The following is a 22,962-nucleotide window of genomic DNA, read 5'->3' as shown; positions in this document are numbered from 1 at the left end:
GAAATGTTTGGAGAGATATGGGCCAAGCGCAGGCAGGAGGGACTAGTTTGAGATTTGGTCAGCATAGACTGATTAGATCGAAAGGTCTGTTTCCATGCCGTATTACTTTATGATTTTAAAGCTAATTCACATGGATGTCAAAGATCGTGTGGTAATATGTATCATGAGATCATTTCAACACAAATTAGTCATTCATCTCATTCTTACTGCACCTTTGTGGGACATGACTGGAACAAAATGCTTGCCAGACAGACAGGAGGCTGGAAGAACACAGCAAGCTAGGCAGCATCAAGAGGTGAAGAAGTCGACGTAAAGAAGCGACACGTCAACTTCTCCATCTCCTAATGCTGCTTTGCTTGCTGTGATTTTCCAGCCTCCTGCCGGTCCATTTTGGATTCCAGCATCTGCAGTTAGTTTGTCTCTAACAAAATGTCTGCTGCCTTATTCTGCAATACACTTTCATAATTTATTGCAATTAAGCACTTTATAATATGTTGAGGTGAAACAGCACTATACAAATTCAGGTAATGTTGGAGTGCCATGACTTTTTCAAATTTGGAACATGACAAACATGAAAAGAAAATTTACTTTTCCTCTGCTAGTTTTATTTTTTCATCTGCTATTTTCATCTGATCAATCTGATGCTCTGATTGTGAGCTTTCCACTTGCAGCTTCAACTTTTCATTGGAAAACATAAGCTGCCTTTTCTCCTCCATGGTCACTTGGTTGTTTGCTAGCTGTTGTTCCAAATCAAGACATCTGAAAGAGAAGAAGTGGTTAGAATTTTGTTGCACCCATTAACAATGATAAAAGTTAATAAAAACCAAAGGAAACAATTCAACTTCTTAGGGCTACCAGTGGTTAAAATCTTCATTTTAGATTAAATTTAGTTTTGGACCAATGTTTTGCATTCCTCAAACCAGTTTGACATTGATTGGTATTTTGTTCCATCAAAATGTTTTGATAATATCATAAGCATATGCATAATTTTTTTCGATGTTTTTGTTGGGATAAACCATCCAATTACTTTCTACAGATAATAATACCTATACAGGAGGATGTTTATGGCATGGAACCATATAAGAGAGCAAAGAGAACAATAGGTTTAAAAAGCTTGCATTTTTGTCATAGAGTTTGTGATTTTTACATCCTATTTGTTCCTCATCAATTCACAAGCATATTAAAATTTAACTACGTATTTTAAATATCCATTCCCACACTGAAGTAGCATCAGGCAATATTTTGCTCGTAGTTTATAAATAATGATTGAGAACTTGTTCTTGCATCAGAAAATTACTGAGAACTGTTAACAACAGGCCACAGAATTAAATGACAATGTCTTAAACGACTGTACTCTGGCTGATTTACCCATTAAGGATTCCATGAATATTCTATACTGAACATAGTGAGTGAAGGATATAGAATTTGTTTTATGCCACTGAAGTTCAAATATCCTTTTTGATAGAATAAAACCAAAAAGAAGCTTCTGATGATTCACATGTATAAAATGTTAAATATTGACATGAGTGTCACCGCACATGCAGCATTTTCTAGCCATGAGGTGACCTGCTCCTTGGCATTCCACAGATGTTGTGGTACAAATACACACTACAAATTGAAGATGGTTACAGTGTGAGTGAGGGTTAATCCCATACCCTAAATTGCCAATCCTTATAAGAAGAGTACAAAGAAAGTATTGAGCATATGGTACTGGAAAAGCACAGCAGGTCAGGCAGCACTTGAGGAGCGGGAGGATCGACGTTTCGGGCAAAAGCCTTTCATCAGGAAAACCCTAATGGGTGAAGGCCTAGAAATTCAACAGAGATTAAACAGGGCACTAATGAGGCCTTATGAGTTTTATTTCATCCATTGAGTTTGGATGTAGTGCATTGCGTATAAAGAGAAGGAACCAATCTAGGTCATTATAGGACAATTGACACTTTTAGCAGGGAAATTACCACAGCGTCAAACTAAAATGAGTATCTATCAGCACAGATTTTAAACCATATGTACAGTATTCCAAAATTATGAACTTGAGGAAGTTGCAGACAGATGACGAAAATTATATAGATTTTGTGTAAATGAATTCAAAGCCTTTGCCAAGACCCCACAGAAGGTTTCTGAAGATCATGTACAGAATTAAAACATGGCTTGATTATATGGCACCTGTAAAGAACAGACCATTTCGAGTAATTGAGAAGCTTAAGGCAAGGGCCATGGATATAAGATTACACTCAAGAGATTTGAAACAGACACAGATAAAGTTATTTAGGGACAGCCGTAAGGCTGACAGATTTATTTCAAAGAGACTCTGGACAGGGAACACCAGTAGCTTATGTTATGTCTTTTGTCAGAAATCCACGCAGACTTGTAATACTTTATGATCAATTGTTAATGAAGTTAGTGGCAACTTCCTCTCCTTTCCTCTGGGAAAGGGTTTCTCCACTTTTACTGAATATTGGAGGCTATTAAATCATTAGAGAATTAATGTTTCAATGATACCCAAGTATACTTTTGCAAGACAAAGCAACTGAAGTTCTGTTCAAATGTTGTTGGGGTGGTCTGCAGCAGGCCCTCCATTCAACTTTGATAATATTCACGATACCTCAAGTATTAAAAATAGTTTCTCAAGCTTCAACTTACTGATCCATTTTTCAACTATATTTCTTACCTCTCATTAAGAGATTTCTTCATTCGTTCAGCTTCATCCAGCTTTTTCTGGGATCCCTGCAAGTCTTTTACTAATAACATCACTTGCAATTTCAATGCTTCAACTTCATTCGAAGACTGTGGATATATACAAATAGCACTCTGTTAACCTGACTAGTAACTTTATACAGTAATGGAACGGAATAAGGCTGCAGATATCAAACATATTATATCCTAAGCAGCTAAATCTATAACCATTATGATGTAGTCTATAATGCTGCTAAGCCAACCCATTACCAATTATAGTTTAGATGACCAAAGCTGTTACTGAATCCCTCTACATTGTCAAACAATAACTGCTTAATTTCACTGTTGTGAAAACATTAATTCACATTACTTTTTAAATATCCCACAAAAATATCCCACAATACATGGAAGACAACTGGATAGTGAAAATGATACGTGTAGGAAGGACTAAACAACTAAAACTTTCTAAAGCTTTACTCAGTGTCCTACATAGCATTCACTAATGTCAATGTGACTAGATTCCAAAAGCAAAATCTGTTTTTTTTTGTTTGAAGAAGGGATAGGTTTAAAACTAACCCTTCACACAATGTTGCAGTGAATGTGATAAATCTATGGAGTTGATGATGGATAAAATCAGAAGCATTATAAACTTTGAGGAGGACGATGTAGAAATTCAAAGGACATAAATAAGTTGGTGGAAGGAGTAGATAGGTGGCAGAAAAAATTCAATGCGAAGAAATGAGCCAATGCATTTCGACAGGCAAATATAGCTACAATACTGAAAGAAATGCTGAAGCAACATGGTTTAGCTGTACACATGCAGAGATCACTGAAGGATGAAGAAGAGGACAGTTAATAAAACATGCAGTATCCCAGGCTCTATTAATAGCAGTGTAGAACACATAAGTAAGGTGCTTTTGCTGAACTTATGCAAGACACTTGTCATACCTCAGGTGGAGTATTGTGTACAGTTCTGGATGCGATTCAATAGATTTGATGTGAACTTACTAAAAAGCGTGTCGAATTGATTTACAAAAAATGGTTCCAGGGATTTGAAACTTCAATTAGAGGGGTTAGGAATGTTCCTCTTAGAGAGAAGGCTATTAAAAGGAGATTGCATAGAAGTTTTCAAAATCATGAGAGGTGTTTAAGGAGAAGGGTGAAACTGTTTCTGCTTGTAAAAGGATGAAGAATGAGAGGGCAAAGACTAAAGTGATTTGCAAATGCAGCAAATGTGATGCGAGAAAAAGTGTTTTCACACAACAGGTGATTTGATCTGGGATGCACTACCTGGATATGTGGTGGAGGAAGCAACAATTGAGGCATTCAAGAAGATTTCAATGGTTATTTGAATGCAGACAATGTGCAAGGTAATAGGAAACAGGAGCACTGCACTAAGTCATGATATTCACTGGAAAGCCAGATACAATGGCTCAAATGGCCTCCCTGTGCACCATAACAATTCTGAATTAAATTAGATTGTTTAAGACTTCCTACAGAAACATTATTTTGGGACAAAAGTTGGGATCATGAAACGCACCAATGGAGCTATGTATCTGCAAGTGCTTCTTTGCCTCAAGTATGGGTCTGTATTGACTAATGAAAAAGACTTGTTTTGATGAATCAATAGCTCCATTCTCATTTCAGGAGTACCTCAGCCTTTTCACACTGAGCATTTTATGATGCTAAAACAAACAAAGAAACCCCTTTGTTGCAAGCATGGAATCCATTTGAGTTTTACAAACTTCAGCAATAAATCACTTACTTGGTTGTTTGGATTATTCAAACCTTCTACTGGAACAGCTGCTGTTTCAGTATTCTGTTGTTCTACACTGACATCCATCACCACTGTTTCAGGTGCCAATTTCTGTTTGGTACCAGACAAAATCTCCTCTCTTGCATTTTTCTCAGCCTGTCTTGCAAGCTCAGCTGCTTCACACACTTGCTTGAGCTCTGAAACCCTGAGAAACATTGTCAAATTATGTTACTGCTTACTGTGAAGAAGAAAGAAAACTAATTTCAAAAGATAAAAGTACGCTAACAATATTTTTATTTTATTAAGCGCAAGGCCAATTGTAATTAATGTGAGATTTATTAACAAAAATGTTGACTTCAATGTGCTTTCTTCAGTTTTTCATAGAATTTCAATTGCATTTATCATAACTAATAATAATTGGCAACACCCTTTCTTCAATTGTGTTACAGGTAACAAAGCTTCACCTTTTCTACAATTATGATATCAGTTAAGTTGATAGGTTGTCAACAAATTAAATTCAAAAACAACATTAAAATTTGGAACAAGAATTGACAAAATTGAGAGGTGTTTGCACATCCTCAAACTCCTTTACCTTTGCTTTGAAGATTGAAGCTCATGTTCAAGCTTTTCCAGATTCAGAGTCTTGTCCCTCAGCATATGAAGGAGTTGGCTGACTGTTAACTCTTCTGACAGCAGGCGTTTTCCAGTACTATCATCCGTGTTTGACCTGCTTTTCAATTATTGTATTTAAAAGTAAAATTGATATGTTAATTATTTCAACCAACTGCCTATGGTAAAATAACACAGAAGACTAAATAAAAATAGGGGGGCATGGTGGCTCAGCGGTTAGCTCTGCTGCCTCACAGCATCAGGGATCCGGGTTCGAGTGTGTACATTCACCCCACACCTGCATGAATTTCTTTACGGTGCTCCAGTTTCCTCCCACAGTCCAAAGATGTGCAACTCAGGTGAATTGGCCATGCTAAATTGCCCATTGCATTAGGTCCATTAGTTGGGGTAAATTTAGGGGAATGGGTCTGGGTGGGATACTCTTTGGAGGGTCAGTGTGGACGTGTTGGGCCAAATGGCCTGTTTTCACACTGTAGGGATTCTAATCTAATCTAAAAACAAGGAATTACAGATGCTGGAAGTCTGAAACACAGGGAAAAAAGAACTGGAGAAACTGAGCAGGCTCTGGCAGCACTCATGGAAAGAATTCTTCATAACCGATTGCAACATCGAAGACATCATTGGTGCAACTTCAGAATTGCTAAAATTTATCAATTTCGCTTTACCGAGCTCTCCTTTTTCCATTTCAGAGGATAGGCTGGCCGTTAATTTCCACTACAAACCCAATGACTCCCAGAGTTACCTGATCAACAGATCCCAAGGACTCCATCCCATTTTTTCAGTTTTTCTGTCTCCGTTGCATCTGTTCAAATGATACCATCTTCTACACTGGGACCTCAGCAATGTCCATCTTTGTCCGCGACAGAAGATTTCCCACCACCATGATTGATAAAACCCTCAGCTAAGTTCATCTCCCGCACTTTGACCCTTATGCTTTTTCCTCCCTCCCGCAACAATAGGTCCCCAAGATCCTCACATTCCACCGCACCAGCATTCACATCCAAAGGATCATAAGTTACCATTTCTACCACTACCAGACACAAATTCCTCTTCCCTCCTTTGTCAGTCTTTCACAGGGACCATTCCCTCCAAGACACCCTGGTCCATTCCTTCTCCATTCCGGACACCACCCACATCATCTTATCTTGAAATCCCTATCTTCTTACTTTCTCATTCCTCACTATTTGAGGCCCTAGACATACCTTCCAGGTGAAGCAGCTATTTACCTGCACTGGGTTCAATCGATTGACTGTATTTGCTGCTCACAATATGATCTCCTCTACACTGGGGGGACGAAATGCAGAATGGTCAACCACTTTGTGGAACATCTAATGTTCTACCCAGTTTCCAGTTACCTGCTATATCAACATACCACCTTGTTTCCTGGCCAAAACCTGTGTCTCAGGCTCGCTGCACCGCTCCAATGAAGCACAATGCAAGCTGGATGAATAGCATCATATCTTCCACTTGCCTTCAGGGCTCAATATCGAGTTCAATAACTTTAGGGGCAAGCACCTTCTCCCATATCCTTTACCCACTCCTACACCCCAGTCCTTGTGATCATATGGGCTGCTTTCACCAGAGCTAACCCATCATCACCCACTAACGGTTCCCCTCCCCATTAACAGTTTTTCTTTCTCCTCTGTTCTGACTTTTGGGGTCCACCTCAATCTATCATTTGCTCTCCCGCCATCTCCAACTTCAGCATATATACCAACCTAGCTATAATCAGTTCTGAAGAGGAGTCAGTGGAAACAAAACCTTGACTCTGCTTTCTCTTCACAGGTGCTGTTAGACCTGCTGAGTTTCTCCAACTATTTTTGTTTCTGTTATTGAAAAAGACTACTTCATTTTGAAAATTACACTTTAATGAATAAAACAATGATTAATTTTATTGATGGATATTTTCAAGGAAGATGAGCTTCAATTAAGTATAACTCCTGAAAACATAAAACTTTTTGTCACAATTGTCACAAGCCTTGCAGAATTACAAAATATCAAATTATTCACTCACGACTAACAATTTTCCACAGGTGGCATTTTCAAGAAGCCAAAAAACTAAAGCTTGATCAGTAATAGTGTAATAATCCATTTACAGCTTTACTTAACACACAAAAACATCTGCTATTACAGCTTCAGTTTTCACTCTTCCATGTATGTTATTCTTTTTTCTAATTCCTGCAGTACACCCAATGAAAATGGTACATTAGCCTCAAGAATGGCAATTACCCTACAGTAAAGTTATTTATGTACTTTTAAAGCAGAAACAATAAAAATCCACTGGCTAAATTATATGTGTCTCCGGTTTGGGCAGGGCATCTTATAATATTTGTTACGGCTAAATGTTGTGGGCCCAAAGAATCTTTGCGATTCCATAGTTTGGTCAAAGTGAAAAGCTACAACTTACAAAGGTGATCACTTACATCGACATTAAAGATAGAGGCATAGGGTCATAAAACACTGAAGCAGACCCTTCCGTCCAATTCATCCGCGCCGACCAGACACCACAATCTGACCTAATCCCATTTGAAAGCATTTGGTCCATATCCCTCTAAACATTTCCTTTTCATACATCCATCTAGATGCTTTTTAAATGTTGTAACTGTACATTGCTCCACCACTTCCTCTGGTAGCTCATTTCATAAGTACACCACCCTTTGTGTAAAAGGTTACGCCTCAGATCCTTTTTAAATCTTTTCCCTCTCACCTTAAACTTATGCCATCTAGTTTTGGACTCTCACAACCTAGGAAAAAGACTTTGGCTATTCACCCAACCCATGCCCCTCATGATTTTATAAACGTCTGTAAGGTCACACCTCAGCCTCCATCGGTCCAGGGAAAAACAGCCTCAGCCTATGCATTTGGTTTAAAGGAAATAACGTTGCAGTTGGCAGGGTTTTTTGAGAAAATATCACAGCCTCTCCTTGTCTCTTAAGTGATACGAGGATGATGCCATAAGGTAGGGTTGAAGTAGATTATCAGTCATGAAGTTACTCAATGACACAGCAGGCTCCAAGATCTAAATGGTTTACACCTCCTATTTCTTATACATGGACCCGCACTTCACTGTATGGTTATATTTTAACCAATGATCTCTGGTGCAAAAACAGTATCAGATCAACATTTGATGATGAATTATTATATTTTTGAACTAGGTGGCTGGTCTAATTTTCTTGAACTGGTTCAGCAGACATTTGAATAAGTTGAAGAGAGTTGGTTTAGCTGCAAAGGGTCTGTTTCCACGCTATACATTTCTATGACTCTATAACTCGCTTCATTACTGAGCAGTGATTCTCTCATTTTTCAGTTAGGTGGAGACAGATCTCCAAATTCTGTGCCACATTTTGATTTTTAAATTATTCTTTCATTTATTCTATAGCCTTGTGATTCTTCTTCCAACAATTAGCAAGCCTTATACTTCTGAATAACTACATTCTCTCAGAGACTGATCATGGCAATAACATTAAATTGGTGTATTTTACTCGTATACGGTAACAATTTGAATTTGAGAGTAGCAGTACATGTTGAGCAACAAAGCTTTAGCGCATTATTTGAAAGGATACTCTATGCACTATACTATTTGGAATCATGGAATTTTACATATGGAAGTAATCAAATCTTAATTTGAAATAAGTTGAGTTGCAATTAAAAGTTTAAATAGCATACAAACTTAAATCAAATTTTAAATATATAATCAATTAAATAACTTACGTGTAGACTGCTTGGCTGTCTGCACTCTTGCATTGCAATTCCTTTGCTGCTTTTAGTTCACTATCATCAGCAGCCTCCTACATAATTAAGCAGCATTATTGACTTTGAATTTCATTGAATAATTACCACAGAAGTGTGCAAAGTTAAACACATTTTTAAATGTACATAAGTGCTCACAGAAATACCATACTCTAAATTTGGTATATTTTAACAAGCTAACAAAAAAAACTAAAGTTCCAGAAAAATTTCAACTAATTAAAATTTTACTAACTTTCAATAAATGCTAAATTTCATCCCTAATTTTAATCCTTTGCAATGTTCTATGTCCCAGCCAATATTTCAATCAGTGTTCTTAAGCTTTGACCACCAGTGCTCTCAGGTTAGAAGTCTTGACTGGAGTGGTAGGTTGATTTGCTCTACCTTAACCCTCCACTGATCTCACACTGTTTCTCCCCCTCCCACTGCTTGCCTTGCATCCCGATCGTTAGTGCTTGCTGCTTTCAAGAAGCAGTGTGTCACACTATAAAATCACAGCAATTCGAATGTATTTTGCAACTTCACAATACAATTCCTTCCACCTCATGGGTGTATTTTGCTAGTATTTTTAAACTTTTCTGAATTTGGTCTATAGCACAGGCTTGGTTCATAAGTTAGATAGGATCCTGCGCAAACCAGTATTTTATAATTTACCTGTCCTTTTATTATAATGCATGTTTTGTCAATATGAATTCGCTTTAGTGCAGTTGTTGAATTGGTGGATGCTATTTCTACAGCACAAACGTTTAAAACGTGTGTCAGCTGTAACATGATTACAGCTCCAACACTAAGCGCTGTTCCAAAATGCGATTTTCTATAACACAGTGTTTCACAAGAACGCAACCATCACATTATAGAAGAAGTCACTGCATCTTGTTTTAAAGAATTGCATAAACGTTGAAACGTATATTTGAACACTGTTACAATAACCAATTTCTGCAACTAATATGCACTGGAATTCCATTTTTAAATTTAGTTTTCTCACATACCATTCGAATTTCAACAAATGAATCATCAGACATTGGGGCACCCAATTTCAGCAGAAGCTCTGAATTCATGGCAACCAGATCAGCTTTTTCTGTCTGCAGCCTTCTAACAAGTGCTTTCAGTTGCTGCATATCTTGTTCCATCACATTAGAGATTGCACCTTTGGGTACTCCCTGTCAAAAAATAAAAAGTACAGTTTTAAAAAATATTATCCAACTCAATACTTGTCAACACAAGAAAGAATGGAATGAGAGGAGCAAAATTGTGCCTACAAAGTCTATTACATCCGACAAATCAAGTATAGCTTGTGCAGTCATGGTTTTATTTGCAATATTTAAAAGAGGCAAATGATTTAAATTATAATTGTGAAGCTTCCATCTTTACGGGGTAATCAAGCAAGTATTTCAAATGTCAATATTTAGTCTTGTAAATGTTGGAATAACACTCAGGAGTCTATCTTTAATGCCTATTTACAACACCAGAATGTTGCTTGACTTTAAACATTTGAATGTGGATAATCAGTCATGAATGTGGAACAAAACTCCTAGACAACAAAAAATTCAGTAGTTATTACCAATATTACCTAATTCCAGATAAAATGCATCATGATTTGTGTGATTCTATACTTTCTTTTCACCATATGTGCACATTTTTCCATTTCTCAGTTTAATTTCTTTTATCAACACCGTGGTCCAGTGTAGGCATTCACAGATTGCAAATATATATCCAGAAATTAGAACCTGGATTAGAGGTTTTTAAAGGAAACTTAGCATCGGAATACAACTGCTTTTCAGCATTTTAAAAAACTGAATCACACTTCTTCTCCTTTTCCCTTTAAGGTGAACAAATTAAAATGTTTCAGCCTCCATAAGTGCAATGAAATAAGTGTACACACAAAGTCGAAAACCTTCAGTCTTCCTTTGGTTACCTGTGTAGTATCAGCATTTAATTCCTGTATTTTGCTCTTCAAGATTTCATTCTCTGCAGTAAGGTCTGTTAATCGGGTTTTGGCCTCTTCAAACTTGTTCTGAATATAGTCCCTTTCTTCCCTCTGTTTTTCCCTCCAAGTTGCAAGTTCTTCATAACGTTCCTTCATTGCATGATTTGTTTGCTTGATTGCTTCTGCAAGGCAAAAATCACCCACATTTTCTTTCAAGTCAATCAATTAAATACGGAATTGTCATTCAAGTCATGTCTAATCTAATAGGATATTTTTACAATGTAGTGCAAGACCTGGATATTTATTATAGACAGACTCAACACTGACTTTAAATTGGTTTACTAAATATAGATAATGCAATTCATCAAAATACTGCACTAAAAATTAGAATAAAAACACAACTAAAATAGAGGTGGTGGTTCAAACCATTCTTTGTAATTTTTATTTAACTCAAGCAAAGCTTCTTTTGAACAATTCTCTTCGCAATTTGTCAAACCAAAACTGTTGCTGAACAGGGAACTGAAAGAGTTGTGTCTGGAGGGATTTATAATGCTATTTGGATAACAGCCCCAAGCAAAAAATCACCAGCATCTTGGGGGTTATAGATTAATTAATTTAGGGTGTAGGTTTGCTCGCTGAGCTGTAAGTTTGATATCCAGATGTTTCATTACCTGGCTAGGTAACATCATCAGTGGCGACCTCTAAGTGAAGCGAAGCTGTTGTCTCCTGCTTTCTATTTATATGTTTGTCCTGGATGGGGTTGCTGGGGTTTGTGGCGATGTCATTTCCTGTTCGCTTTCTGAAGGGTTGATAGATGGTATCTAGATACCATCCAGGACAAACATATAAATAGAAAGCAGGAAACAACAGCTTCGCTTCACTTGGAGGTCACCACTGATGATGTTACCTAGCCAGGTAATGAAACGTCTGGATATCAAACTTACAGCTCAGCGAGCAAACCTATACCCTAAACCTCAACCTGAGCTACAAACCTTGCAAAAAAGATTAATTAATGTGCTACCCATCTTAAATTCTCCATACTAATCGCAGCTTAGGCTTTTCTACTCTGGTTGAGTGGGTGCTGAATTGGAATCTGTGGAGACATCCAGGGGGGGTTTATGAAATAATGTGAAAGAATAACCCAAGAAGAGAACGTAGCCAAAACACACACATTGCAGAATAGGCTGACTGCTTCACTCAGGAATGGACTGCACATGCACTGTTGAGAACAGTGCTAATGTAAATACCCTTTTCTTTGGTACATAAAATGCATTGGTAATATGTTTTGCATGAAATGAATTCATATTATAAATAATAACTTAGCTAGGGTTTGTAATTACAAATTTATTTGAAATGGGGTCACTGTTCTTGATCAACTTGTATTTCAGGTATGTAAAACAAAATAGCTTTGAATTAATATCTCTTCAAATAGACATGAAGAATTAGTTATGTAGATCTGTAGATTGTGCTTTTAAAAAGCATCCTAAACTACAAAAGTGATAGTTCTCCTTTTAAAAAATTTTTTTTTTTGTATTTAATTATCCTGAAAATATCCGAAGAAGCATTGCCATTTAAATTACAACAAAAATGTAAAAGGTACAAATTTAGTTAGTATAAGTGTTGTGGTTGTAAAAGTAGGAAGTACCAGATATTACTGTGTGGAACTTTCTCTGCAACAATATCTTCCAGGGTCATGCAAATATTATTTTGTTCCAACAAGCAAGTTTCTGACTAATAATTAACCTTTGCAGTTCTAAATAACGATGTGACTGTTGCACCTATTCTCAAAGCCCAGCAATAAAGGGATGTTTCACAAAATGAAGAACTCAATTTCATTAAATATTCTACAACTTCATAAGTCATAATCATTGAATGTTTTCAAGACAATAATGCAAAGTTTGCAATAATAGAAATGCCTACAGTTGATATAATTTATGTTCCAATTTTAGTGCAATAACTCAACTTGCATCACCCAGATAAAATACTAAACTTCTAATACAGGGGATCCCTGATTTATGAATGCTCGACTTACAAATATTCGTACTCACAAACATGATCCCATACAGGGATGTCATTCTGAAGACCCAAAAACTGAGCATTTCCTGTACTTATGAATAGCTGCTTTATATCATCCTACATTGTGTTCCGACTTGAGTACAAATTGACTTGGAAATAGATTCAGGTTCAGAACCCATTTGCAACAGGAACTGCTTGCACCTATATTAATTTATAAACATGCGATACAAAAATATGTAACAGGCTGTAACTATATTCAAGATATAAATTCCTGAGGTAGACTTAGGAGTCACTGTGGCTTTTGAAATGTTCAATTTTACATCATTTTTCTGCATGATTAAAAATTGCGTGGTTCCACACAGGATTGAAGACCGACGGATACAGATGGTCTTGATTTAGCAAATAATTAATAGACCAAGGTATTTAATTAAATCAAAAAAAGGTAGAAGTTTCACGCCAGAACGGTGGTGAATTTGGAACCAAATTTAAGTGTGTTATCTTAACAAATAACCCTATGAAACGGCTTTCTAAACATCTGAAATAAAAATAAGGTACTGGGGCAACTCAGCAAGTCTAGTAGCATTGATGGAGGAAAAAACAGAGTTACTGTTTTGAGTGTTATATGACTCTTCTTTGGAACCGATAAACATGTAGATGGCCATGTGCTTCAAAGTTACAGATGTAGATAGAAACATATCATCAAACACAGTACAGGAAACAAATAGTCATGTTTTGAGACCAGGGCTAAGTAAAACGTGGAAAAATATGAATTTAAGGATTCTGCATATCAATTTGTGCATAATCAACTAAAGGAGTTTAAAAACATAAGATCAATAATGTACATAATATTTTGAAAATGCAGCCTAGGTAACAAGTAGTCACCTCTGGCCAATTATGTAGGTTATTTATTTTTGTTACTTTTCCCTCACCATCAATTCAACTTCTTAGAAAATTAAAATCATATTTCTTCATTCTGTCATTTAAAATCCCCAGTGACTCATCATTACCCGTGGTTATTGGTAGCTCTGTCTGGCTGCTTGGAAGATTACCAACAGTGCAAGGCATTTTAATATTTTAGCAGGTCCGGCAGCATCTGTAGAGAGAGAAACAGTGAACATCAAGTCTGATATGACTCTTCTAAAGAAGAGTCATATTGAACTCGAAGCATTAACTCTGCTTCTTTCACTACGTGTGCTGCAAAACCTGAGCTTCTCCAGCATTTTCAGTTTTTAATTTCAGATTTTATTTTTATTGCATTGGGTATCTGTTCAGCTTCACACTGCTAAAAGGTATTTCAAACACTTTGTAAATATAACTTCTAAGGAATTTATATCCAGAATTAAAAGTAACTAATTTACAGGCTAAAAATTAAAAGAAAGCTGTATTTATGAGAATAAAAACTTGCACACATATATGGTGCCTGATTATGTCAAGAGTTAATTATGTTAAGCAAATTATGTTAACCTAATTATGTTAGGAGTTACTTGGGTCTGGAGTCAGGCCAGGTTAGGATGGTACATATTCTTCTCTAAAAGGATATTAGTGAACTAAAGGGGTTTTTGTAAAAATCAACAATAATTTCACGATCACCATGAAGGAGTCAAGCTTGTCCACGCTACGTGTACATTCTCCAAAGCCAATATGTCCTTCTGAAGGTAGGTTGTCCAGATCCCCTCATAGCGCTTCATGTGGGCTCTAACCTGGGTTTAGTATATCTGCAGGATAATTTCTGCATCCTTGCACTCTTGACATTTCATTTGCTTTGTTGATTATTTTCTGCACTAGTTTGTGACATATTAAAGATCTCTTCATTTGAACCCAATGTCTTTTTGGACATCCAGGGTATTTAACTTCATATGATCTAGAAAATACATTGTTTCCACAATAATATCTGTGGAGAGTTAAGTGATAAAATATTACTAAGTGATGTAAATATACACTTAAACTTTATAATTTAATTTATCACCAAAATCAGAATCCAAACAACTTTGTGAATGAATTATACAGCAGATTACATTTTTGGCTTTACTTAAGTCTAAGACAGGAACCAAACCTTTTAACTCATTGTTCTCCTTAATCAGTTCATCCATTTGTTGTAGGGTATCTTCTGGTGTGAAGGATCCCAGTATTTGTGGGCCATTGAGACTCATGTTAGGACTCCCATTCACAGTATGTAATCCTTGATTCAAATTCTGTGTCATCTGTCCAGGGGCAGAATTATTTACCTGGTTAGAACACATCATCATTTCTTCTAACTATGAAAAAAGCAAACACTTAAAAATGTACATGCTGTATAATACCTATTACTCCTGCTTTAGCATGTGTACTATTTTACTGATCATTTAGTAATAAAGATTCACATTTGAAAGCGCTTTTCACAAACTAAGAATCATATTTTTAAGGTAACAGGAGAAAAATTTAAAAGGGACCTCAGGGGCAACTTTTTCCACAGAGGGTGGTTTGTATGTGGAATGATCTGCCAGAGGAAGTGGTAGATGTGGGTACAGATACAACATTTAAAACATTTGGATAGGTACGTGAAAAGCAAAATTTTGGAGGGACATGGGCCAATTGCAGATAAGTGGCACTAGTTTAATTTAGGAAACTTGGTTGGCATGGACGAGTTGGACTGAAGGGTATGTTTCTATATAAGTCCTGTACTTGTTTGTATTACCGAAATGCAATATCAAAATGCAGTTAATGGAGAATTTCAGACCAGCTTCTACAAGAAAGCAACACACACAGACCAGATACTGAACTACAGAAGCAATCATCCCAACACCCACAGAGCTGCATCGGGACATTATTTAAATGGGCCACAACACACTGCAGCACCCAGGAACTATAGTAGCAGCAGAAAAATATCTAATAAAAGCAAATTATTGTGGATGCTGGAATCTGAAACCAAAAAAAGAGAAAATGCTGGAAAATCTCAGCAAGTCTGGCAGCATCTGTAAGGAGAGAAAAGAGCTGACGTTTCGAGTCTAACTGACCCTTTGTCAAAGCTCTTTAGAAAAATATCTATACAGCTTATTCAAGAAAATGGGTACCCAATAAACACTGTCCACCGATTCCAAAATAACAAACGCAAACAAGCAGATGTGTCCAGAAACTCCAGCCACATTACCATACCTCACAGTCATCTCTGAAATGACTAACTGACTACTCCAAATCCTTGGCATCATGGTAGCCCATAAACCAAACAACACACTTAAACAGCGGCTGGTGAACCTAAAGAACCCTATACAAACAACCAGCAAAATGAATGTCATTAACTAACTACCATGCAAGGACTATAACAAACACTACATCGGACAGACCAGGCAAAAAGCTAGCCATCAGGATACACAAACACCAACTAGTCACCAAAAGACATGACGCACCATCGTATCCCTACATACAGACGAAGGAGGACGCCACTTTGACTGGGACAACACATCCAACCAAGGACATGCGAAACAGAGACGCACATAGGAATTCCCACATTCCCAGGCCTGGCATTCAAACCGGAACTCCATCAATAAACATATTGATTCGGATCCCATCTACCAACCTCTGAGAAAAAGAACCAGAAATGATATTACCCACCTTAAGAGACCAAGGCACAAAAACAGAAAGTGGGACGTTACATCAGCGCTTCACTGGAGGCTTGCTAACTTGGTGATGAAATGCCTGGAAACAAACCTTCCAGCTCAGTGAGCAAACTTACAACCTGAACCTCAACCTGAGCTACAAATCTTCTGAAAAAATATGCAATATCTCATTTGTCCAAATTAAACTCTTTCTGCCACTCTTGTGCCCATTAACCCAATTGATCATGATCTCTTTGTAATCTTAGATAACTTCTTCACTGTCCATTATACCACCAAGCTGTCATCTGCAAACTTACCAACCATGCCTTCTTTATTCTCATCCAAATCATTTCAGTAAATAACAGACAAAAGTGGATCCTGTACTGATCCCTGTGGAACACAACTGGTGACAGGCTTCCAGTCAGAAAAGCAACCCTGCCTCCTAACATGAAGCCAATTTTGTAACCAATTGGCAAGCTCATCCTGATCCCAATGTGATCTATCATGCAGAACGTCTACCACTCTGCCCTCATCAATGTTTTAGTTTCTTCATTAAAAAACTCAACTAGGTTTGTATTTCTTCCTTAACGTGCTCCCACTGTAGTTGCCAGGGCCGTCAGTGATGGCCATTCTACTTCCACTACTTCTATTCTCACTTCCCCGCCCACCCCCCATATCTCCCAGAACGACAATCAGGTTCTCTAATCCTCATCTTTCACATTTGGCTTTCATTTGTTTACAAATCATCCACTTCCATTACCTCCACTACTTCTATTCTCACTTCCCCGCCCACCCCCCATATCTCCCAGAACGACAATCAGGTTCTCTAATCCTCATCTTTCACCATTTGGCTTTCATTTGTTTACAAATCATCCACTTCCATTACCTCCAGCATGATGTCATTACCAATCTTTGCAATTTCAACATCAACCTTCTGAAGGGACCATGCATTCAGTTACACCCTAATCTATTTTTTAAATATCCCTTCTCCTTCTTAAGGCATCGTTCCATGTGAGCACAGATGTAGCTCCTTCCCTTCTATCTTCTCACTATCACAGCCACAAAGTCTCTTACCAGTTAAGATAGTGATTTCATTCATAATATTCTTTGCTTGCAGTGCTGTGCTTGCATTGTAAAATGAGTGATCGCTTTCTGGAACACTTCCATTTAATCAACAAACATAATCCTGCCTTTTCCTGTTGCTGTCATTTCAATTCCTCCCTTAATCGGACCTCTCTGACTTCAGTGAGCTACACTCTTCAAATAAAACTCAATTTAAACTCGATGAACAGTACATCATCTTTCAATCTAAAATTTTACATCCTTCTGGACTCACCATTGAGCTCAACAATTGCAGATCACAAAACCCTGACATTTTTTGCGATTTAATCTTTGTCTCCCACCTATCAGAGTTCCCTTTTGCTCTTCCTTTCCTTCCTCCACCTTGTTTAAAACTCATTACACATCCAAACCTTCACAGGTCACAGACCTGAAATATTGAGTCTGTTTCTCTCCACACAGATGACGTCTGACCTGACTATTTCCAGAACTTCCCAATCTTTATCCGATTCCATAACCATTTCTTCAAATTAGTACTAGGGAATCTTAAACATCCACATGTGACAGAACACAGAAGATGGATGAAGGTGAAGGAAAGGTGATGGACAGATCCAGAGGGTGGTGCCACGTTAGATGCTTAGGATTGCGATAATGTGAGGGAGGGGAAAATGTGTGGTTGCAGGGTCCCAAAACAGAATATGAGGGGCTCCTCCTCCAGACGTCAGGTGATAAATGTTTGGCCATGACTCAGGATCTGCATGTCCTTGACAAAGTGGGAAGTGGGAGGTTTCAGCCACGAGGTGGTGGGGTTGCTTGGTGCAGATGTCCCAGAGATGTTCTCTGAAACGATCCACAAGAAGGTGTCCTGTCTCCCCGATGTACAGGAGACCACATTGGGTGCTACGGATGCAGTAGATGATATAGGTAGAGGCGCACCTCCTCCACTTCATGCATCACCGCCCTTGAACCCCACCCCTCCCAAAGCAACAAGGACAGAATCACCCGGTCCTCACCTTTCACCCCATCAACCTCCGCATACATCGCATCATCGTCGGTCACCTCCGCTACCTCCAAACAGACCCCACCACCACATATATATTTCCCTGCCCAGACCATTCCCTCCGCAACTCCCTCATCAGGTCCACAATCCCCATCAGCCAACACCTTTCCTTGCCACTGCAGAAAGTGCAAAGCCTGTGCCCACATCACTCCCCTCACCCCTATCCACGGTCCCATGGGATCAATAGACAATAGACAATAAGTGCAGGAGTAGGCCATTCAGCCCTTCGAGCCTGCACCGCCATTCAATATGATCATGGCTGATCATTCCTAATCAGTATCCTCTTCCTGCCTTATCTCCATAACCCTTGATTCCACTATCTTTGAGAGCTCTATCCAACTCTTTCTTAAATGAATCCAGAGACTGGGCCTCCACTGCCCTCTGGGGCAGAGCATCCCACACAGCCACCACTCTCTGGGTGAACAAGTTTCTCCTCATCTCTGTCCTAAATGATCTACCCCGTATTTTTAAGCTGTGTCCTCTGGTTCGACACTCACCCATCAGCGGAAACATGTTTCCTGCCTCCAGAGTGTCCAATCCTTTAATAATCTTATATGTCTCAATCAGATCCCCTCTCAGTCTTCTAAACTCAAGGGTATACAAGCCCAGTCGCTTCAGTCTTTCAGTGGATCCTTCCACGTGTCAGAAATTTACCTGTACCACTACCAATGTCATCTACTGCATCCGTTGCGCCCGGGATAAACTGGATTTCAACAGCTTCCTAATTTCCCCTCCTCCCACATTATCCCAGTCACCACCCTCCAGACCTGTGCATCACTCCCCTCTGACCTATCACATTCTCTCTCACCTTCATCTACCTATAACTTTCTCAGCCACCTTCCCCCTCCTCCCAGCCCCACCCCTTCCCATTTATCTTTCAGCCCCCGATCCATATGCCTCATTCCTGATGAAGGGCTTTTGCCCGAAACGTCGATTCTCCTGCTCCTCGGATGCTGTGTGACCTACTGTGTTTTCCAAGCAACACACTTGTGACTTTTCAACCTTGTTCCCAGGTTTACTAGTCTGGTTTATTGGACAATGACACTCCTGAAGGACTGACAGTGCACCTGAGACAAGGCATTTGGGAGAGGCTGAACAGGCTGGGGCTATTTTCCCTGGAGCATCGGAGGCTGAGGGGTGACCTCATACAGGTTTACAAAATTATGAGGGGCATGGATAGGATAAATAGACAAAGTCTTTTCCCTGGAAGCAGGGAGTCCAGAACTAGAGAGCATAGGTTTAGGGTGGGAGGGGAAAGACATAAAAGAGACCTAAGGGGCAACCTTTTCACACAGAGGATGGTACGTGTATGGAATGAGCTGCCAGGCGATGTGGTGGAGACTGGTACAATAGAAACATTTAAGAGGCATTTGGATGGGTATATGAATAGGAAGGGTTTGGAAGGATATGGGCCGGGTGCTGGCAGGTGGGACTAGATTGGGTTGGGATATCTGGTCGGTATGGATGGGTTAGACCGAAGGGTTTGTTTCCATGATGTACATCTCTATGACTATGACAATTAAGGAATGTCACAAACATCAACAGGTCCAAGTTCTTCGCTCAAAACAACCAACCATCACTTTCACTTTCCCCACTCACTATCACTTTCACTTTCCCATCTCTAGTGGCCAATCCAGCTTCCCTCAGCGAGAGCCCGGCACTGACCAACGTTAAACCCTAACTCCCAGGTCAACAGGTACGGGCCTGGGGAGCAGGCGGCTGTACCGCTCGGCGAGAGGGGCGCCCGAACCGGCTACAACCGCCCGCGCCTCCTCCCGCTCCTCTCTCCCCCCCCTCCCCAAAGCAAGAGGACGGTGCGCTCAGACTCCCTGTTTTCGATAGTGAAATGGGACATGTACTTTCCCTGACCCGCGCGATGCCGCAGTTGTTCATGTTAAAGACCCGCACACCGTAAACACAACACTCACCGCCGCCATAACACCAACACCGTCACCACTGCGCAGTCGCAATACACGGCACTCGCCTCCCTGCCACAAACTGAACTCAATGCGCAGCCGCAACACACGGCACTCTCCTCTTCTCCGCAACCAGAATTCAATTCGCAGCCGCAACAGACTACACCATCCCTCCACAACCAGAGTTCAATGCGCAGCCGCAACAGACGGCACTCTCCGCTCCCCCACAACCAGAACTCAATGCGCAGCCGCAAACACGGCACTCTCCGCTCCCCCACAACCAGAACTCAATGCGCAGCCGCAACAGACGGCACTCTCCTCCCCCTCACAACCGGAACTGAATGCGCAGACGCACCAGCTGGCATTCCCCACTCCCACTGCTTCACCGAGCGTCACGTCACGGCAGGTCTGGCCCCATGTGACCCGAAAGCAGAACTCAACGCCGCCATCTTGGTAAGGGCAGAAGGCAAAAGTGTTCTGGAGGAGAAGCTCTAAATTAGTTTTGGTTTATTAACTGTTAGGCAAACCAGCTTTTGTTGAAGAGATCCAACACCGCCCCCAGTTTGCTAGGGTGTTCAAGAACAACAGCATCAGATCTGACACAGAGACCATGGTTTACTAATCCATGGTGGTTCCCATCCTCCTCTATGGCTCTGAAAAATGGACAGACTACAGCAGACATCTCAAGGCAGTGGAGCAGTACCATCAAATGCTGCCTGCGCAAGATCACATTTGTTGGGAAGAAAGCAACATCAACACCAGTGTCCTTGATCAGGTCAACATTCCCAGCATCGAGGCACTGACCACCTTTGATCAGATGTGATGAGCTGACCATGACTGACACGAAACTCCCCAAACAGGTGCTCTATTCCTAGGCAACTGTACCAACAACCATAAAGGGCAGCACGGTGGCTCCATGGTTAGCACTGGTTAAAACAAGGACTGCAGATGCTGGAAACCAGAGTCTAGATTAGAATGGTGCTGGAAAAGTACAGCAGGTCAGGCAGCATCCGAGGAGCAGGAAAATCGATGTTTTAGGCAAAAGCCCTTCATCAGGAATAGAGGCAGGGTGCCTGCAGAGTGGAGAGATAAATGAGAGGGGGGTGGAGGTGGGAGGAAAGTAGCATAGAGTGCAATAGGTGAATGGGGGTGGGGATTGAGGTGATAGGTCAGAGAGGAGGGTGGGGAAGGTAGCAAAGAGTCCTGCCCCTGTGATATTAAGTTTCTCTAATGGCCATAACATTATAGTTCCAAGTACTGATCCATGCTCTGCGTTTGTCATCCTTATTCCTGATACTTCTTGCATTAAAATAGACACACTTCAACCCATCAGACTGGCTATACTTTTGCCCTGTTAAGTGCCTATCCCTCCTTACATGATGATGACTGATATATATTTGATGTATTGTAATTCTCCCAACAGGATACAGGAGGTTAGATTAGATTAGATTCCCTACAGTTTGAATGCAAAATGCTACTTGTTGGAAAACGGAAATAAACACAGAATGCTGCGGGAACCCAGCTGGCGTGGTAGTATCGATTGGCAACAAAACAATATTTGGAGTTCAAAGAAGATTGTCTTCATTAATTTAAGACTCTAATGATGATTATTGAAACATTGCCAATTGTTGGGGAAAATAAATCTGGTTCACTCCTGTCCTTTAGAGAAGAAAACTACTATCCTTTTCCAGTCTGAACTACACAGGGGCAGCACAGTGGCTCACTGGTTAGCACTGCTGCATCACAATGCCAGGGACCCAGACTTGATTCCTGCCTTGGGTGACTGTCTGTGTGGAGTTTGCACATTCTCCCTGTGTCTGCTTGTGTTTCCTCCGGGTGCCCCGGTTTCCTCCCACACTCCAGAGATGTGCAGGTCAGGTGAATTGGCCATGCTAAATTACCTATAATGTTAGGTGCATTAGTCAGGGGGAAATGGGTCTGGGTGGGTTACTCTTCAGAGGGTCGGTGTGGACTGGTTGGCCCGAAGGGCCTGTTTCCACACTGTAGGGAATCTAATCTAAAACCTGTGACTCCATACCAATGGCAATATGGTTGAATCCTAAGCTCTTGACAGTGTTTGCTGCGGTCTTTTTTTTTGTAACATGAAGGAGTTTTAGATTGTGCATTTGGAGTATGAAACATCTTATCACAGAAGCTCTTCCAAAAATCCAATGGGTATTTCTGTAAAAATAACTGATCTCAGTAGAGTTGTTTTCTGGGCAATATACTGTGGCTCAGCCAACAATGCCCACATCCTAAAAATTGGACTCAAACTTTATTTCTGCCCTCAGTGCCCTCCCCCCCTTCAATGGATAACGCCCTATTGCCTCAGCTATCTATAGAGACATGAAGACAAATATTCCATGCAGCTCACCACCCTTCTGAATCAGAGCTGAAAATGTGTTGCTGGAAAAGCGCAGCAGGTCAGGCAGCATCCAGGAAACAGGAGAATCGACATTTCGGGCATAAGCCCTTCTTCAGGAATGAGGAAAGTTTGTCCAGCAGGCTAAGATAAAAGGTGGGGAGGAGGGACTTGGGGGAGGGGCGTCGACTGTCCAGGTGAATTTGAGGTCGGGGTGGAAGGTGTTGGTGAAGTGGATAAA

At 39.9% G+C, this 22,962-nt stretch overlaps 1 protein-coding gene across 2 annotated transcripts in view; it reads right to left on the bottom strand.

Annotated features, from left to right (window-relative positions):
- The window catches only part of optn (optineurin), a 43,347-nt gene extending 22,822 nt beyond the window's left edge, over nt 1–20,525 (bottom strand). The window contains exons 1-9 of one of the 2 annotated variants that reach the window (XM_043714169.1): nt 20,372–20,525; nt 14,806–14,977; nt 10,725–10,918; nt 9,799–9,969; nt 8,774–8,850; nt 5,025–5,159; nt 4,442–4,637; nt 2,672–2,787; nt 589–759 (exon numbers count right to left, since the gene is read on the bottom strand). In XM_043714169.1, the coding sequence (XP_043570104.1) occupies nt 589–759; nt 2,672–2,787; nt 4,442–4,637; nt 5,025–5,159; nt 8,774–8,850; nt 9,799–9,969; nt 10,725–10,918; nt 14,806–14,977; nt 20,372–20,380 (1,241 nt within the window). In that variant the 5' untranslated portion in view covers nt 20,381–20,525. The remainder of the gene's footprint in view (nt 1–588; nt 760–2,671; nt 2,788–4,441; nt 4,638–5,024; nt 5,160–8,773; nt 8,851–9,798; nt 9,970–10,724; nt 10,919–14,805; nt 14,978–20,371) is intronic. The other variant, XM_043714168.1, reaches the window with a different exon arrangement.
- Between the last annotated feature and the right edge of the window lie 2,437 nt (nt 20,526–22,962).

The sequence above is a fragment of the Chiloscyllium plagiosum genome, chromosome 23 (assembly GCF_004010195.1).
Source record: "Chiloscyllium plagiosum isolate BGI_BamShark_2017 chromosome 23, ASM401019v2, whole genome shotgun sequence".
Classification (NCBI taxonomy): domain Eukaryota; kingdom Metazoa; phylum Chordata; class Chondrichthyes; order Orectolobiformes; family Hemiscylliidae; genus Chiloscyllium; species Chiloscyllium plagiosum.
The sequence above is the reverse complement of the archived record's forward strand: the minus strand, read 5'-3'. Positions and strand labels throughout refer to the sequence as shown.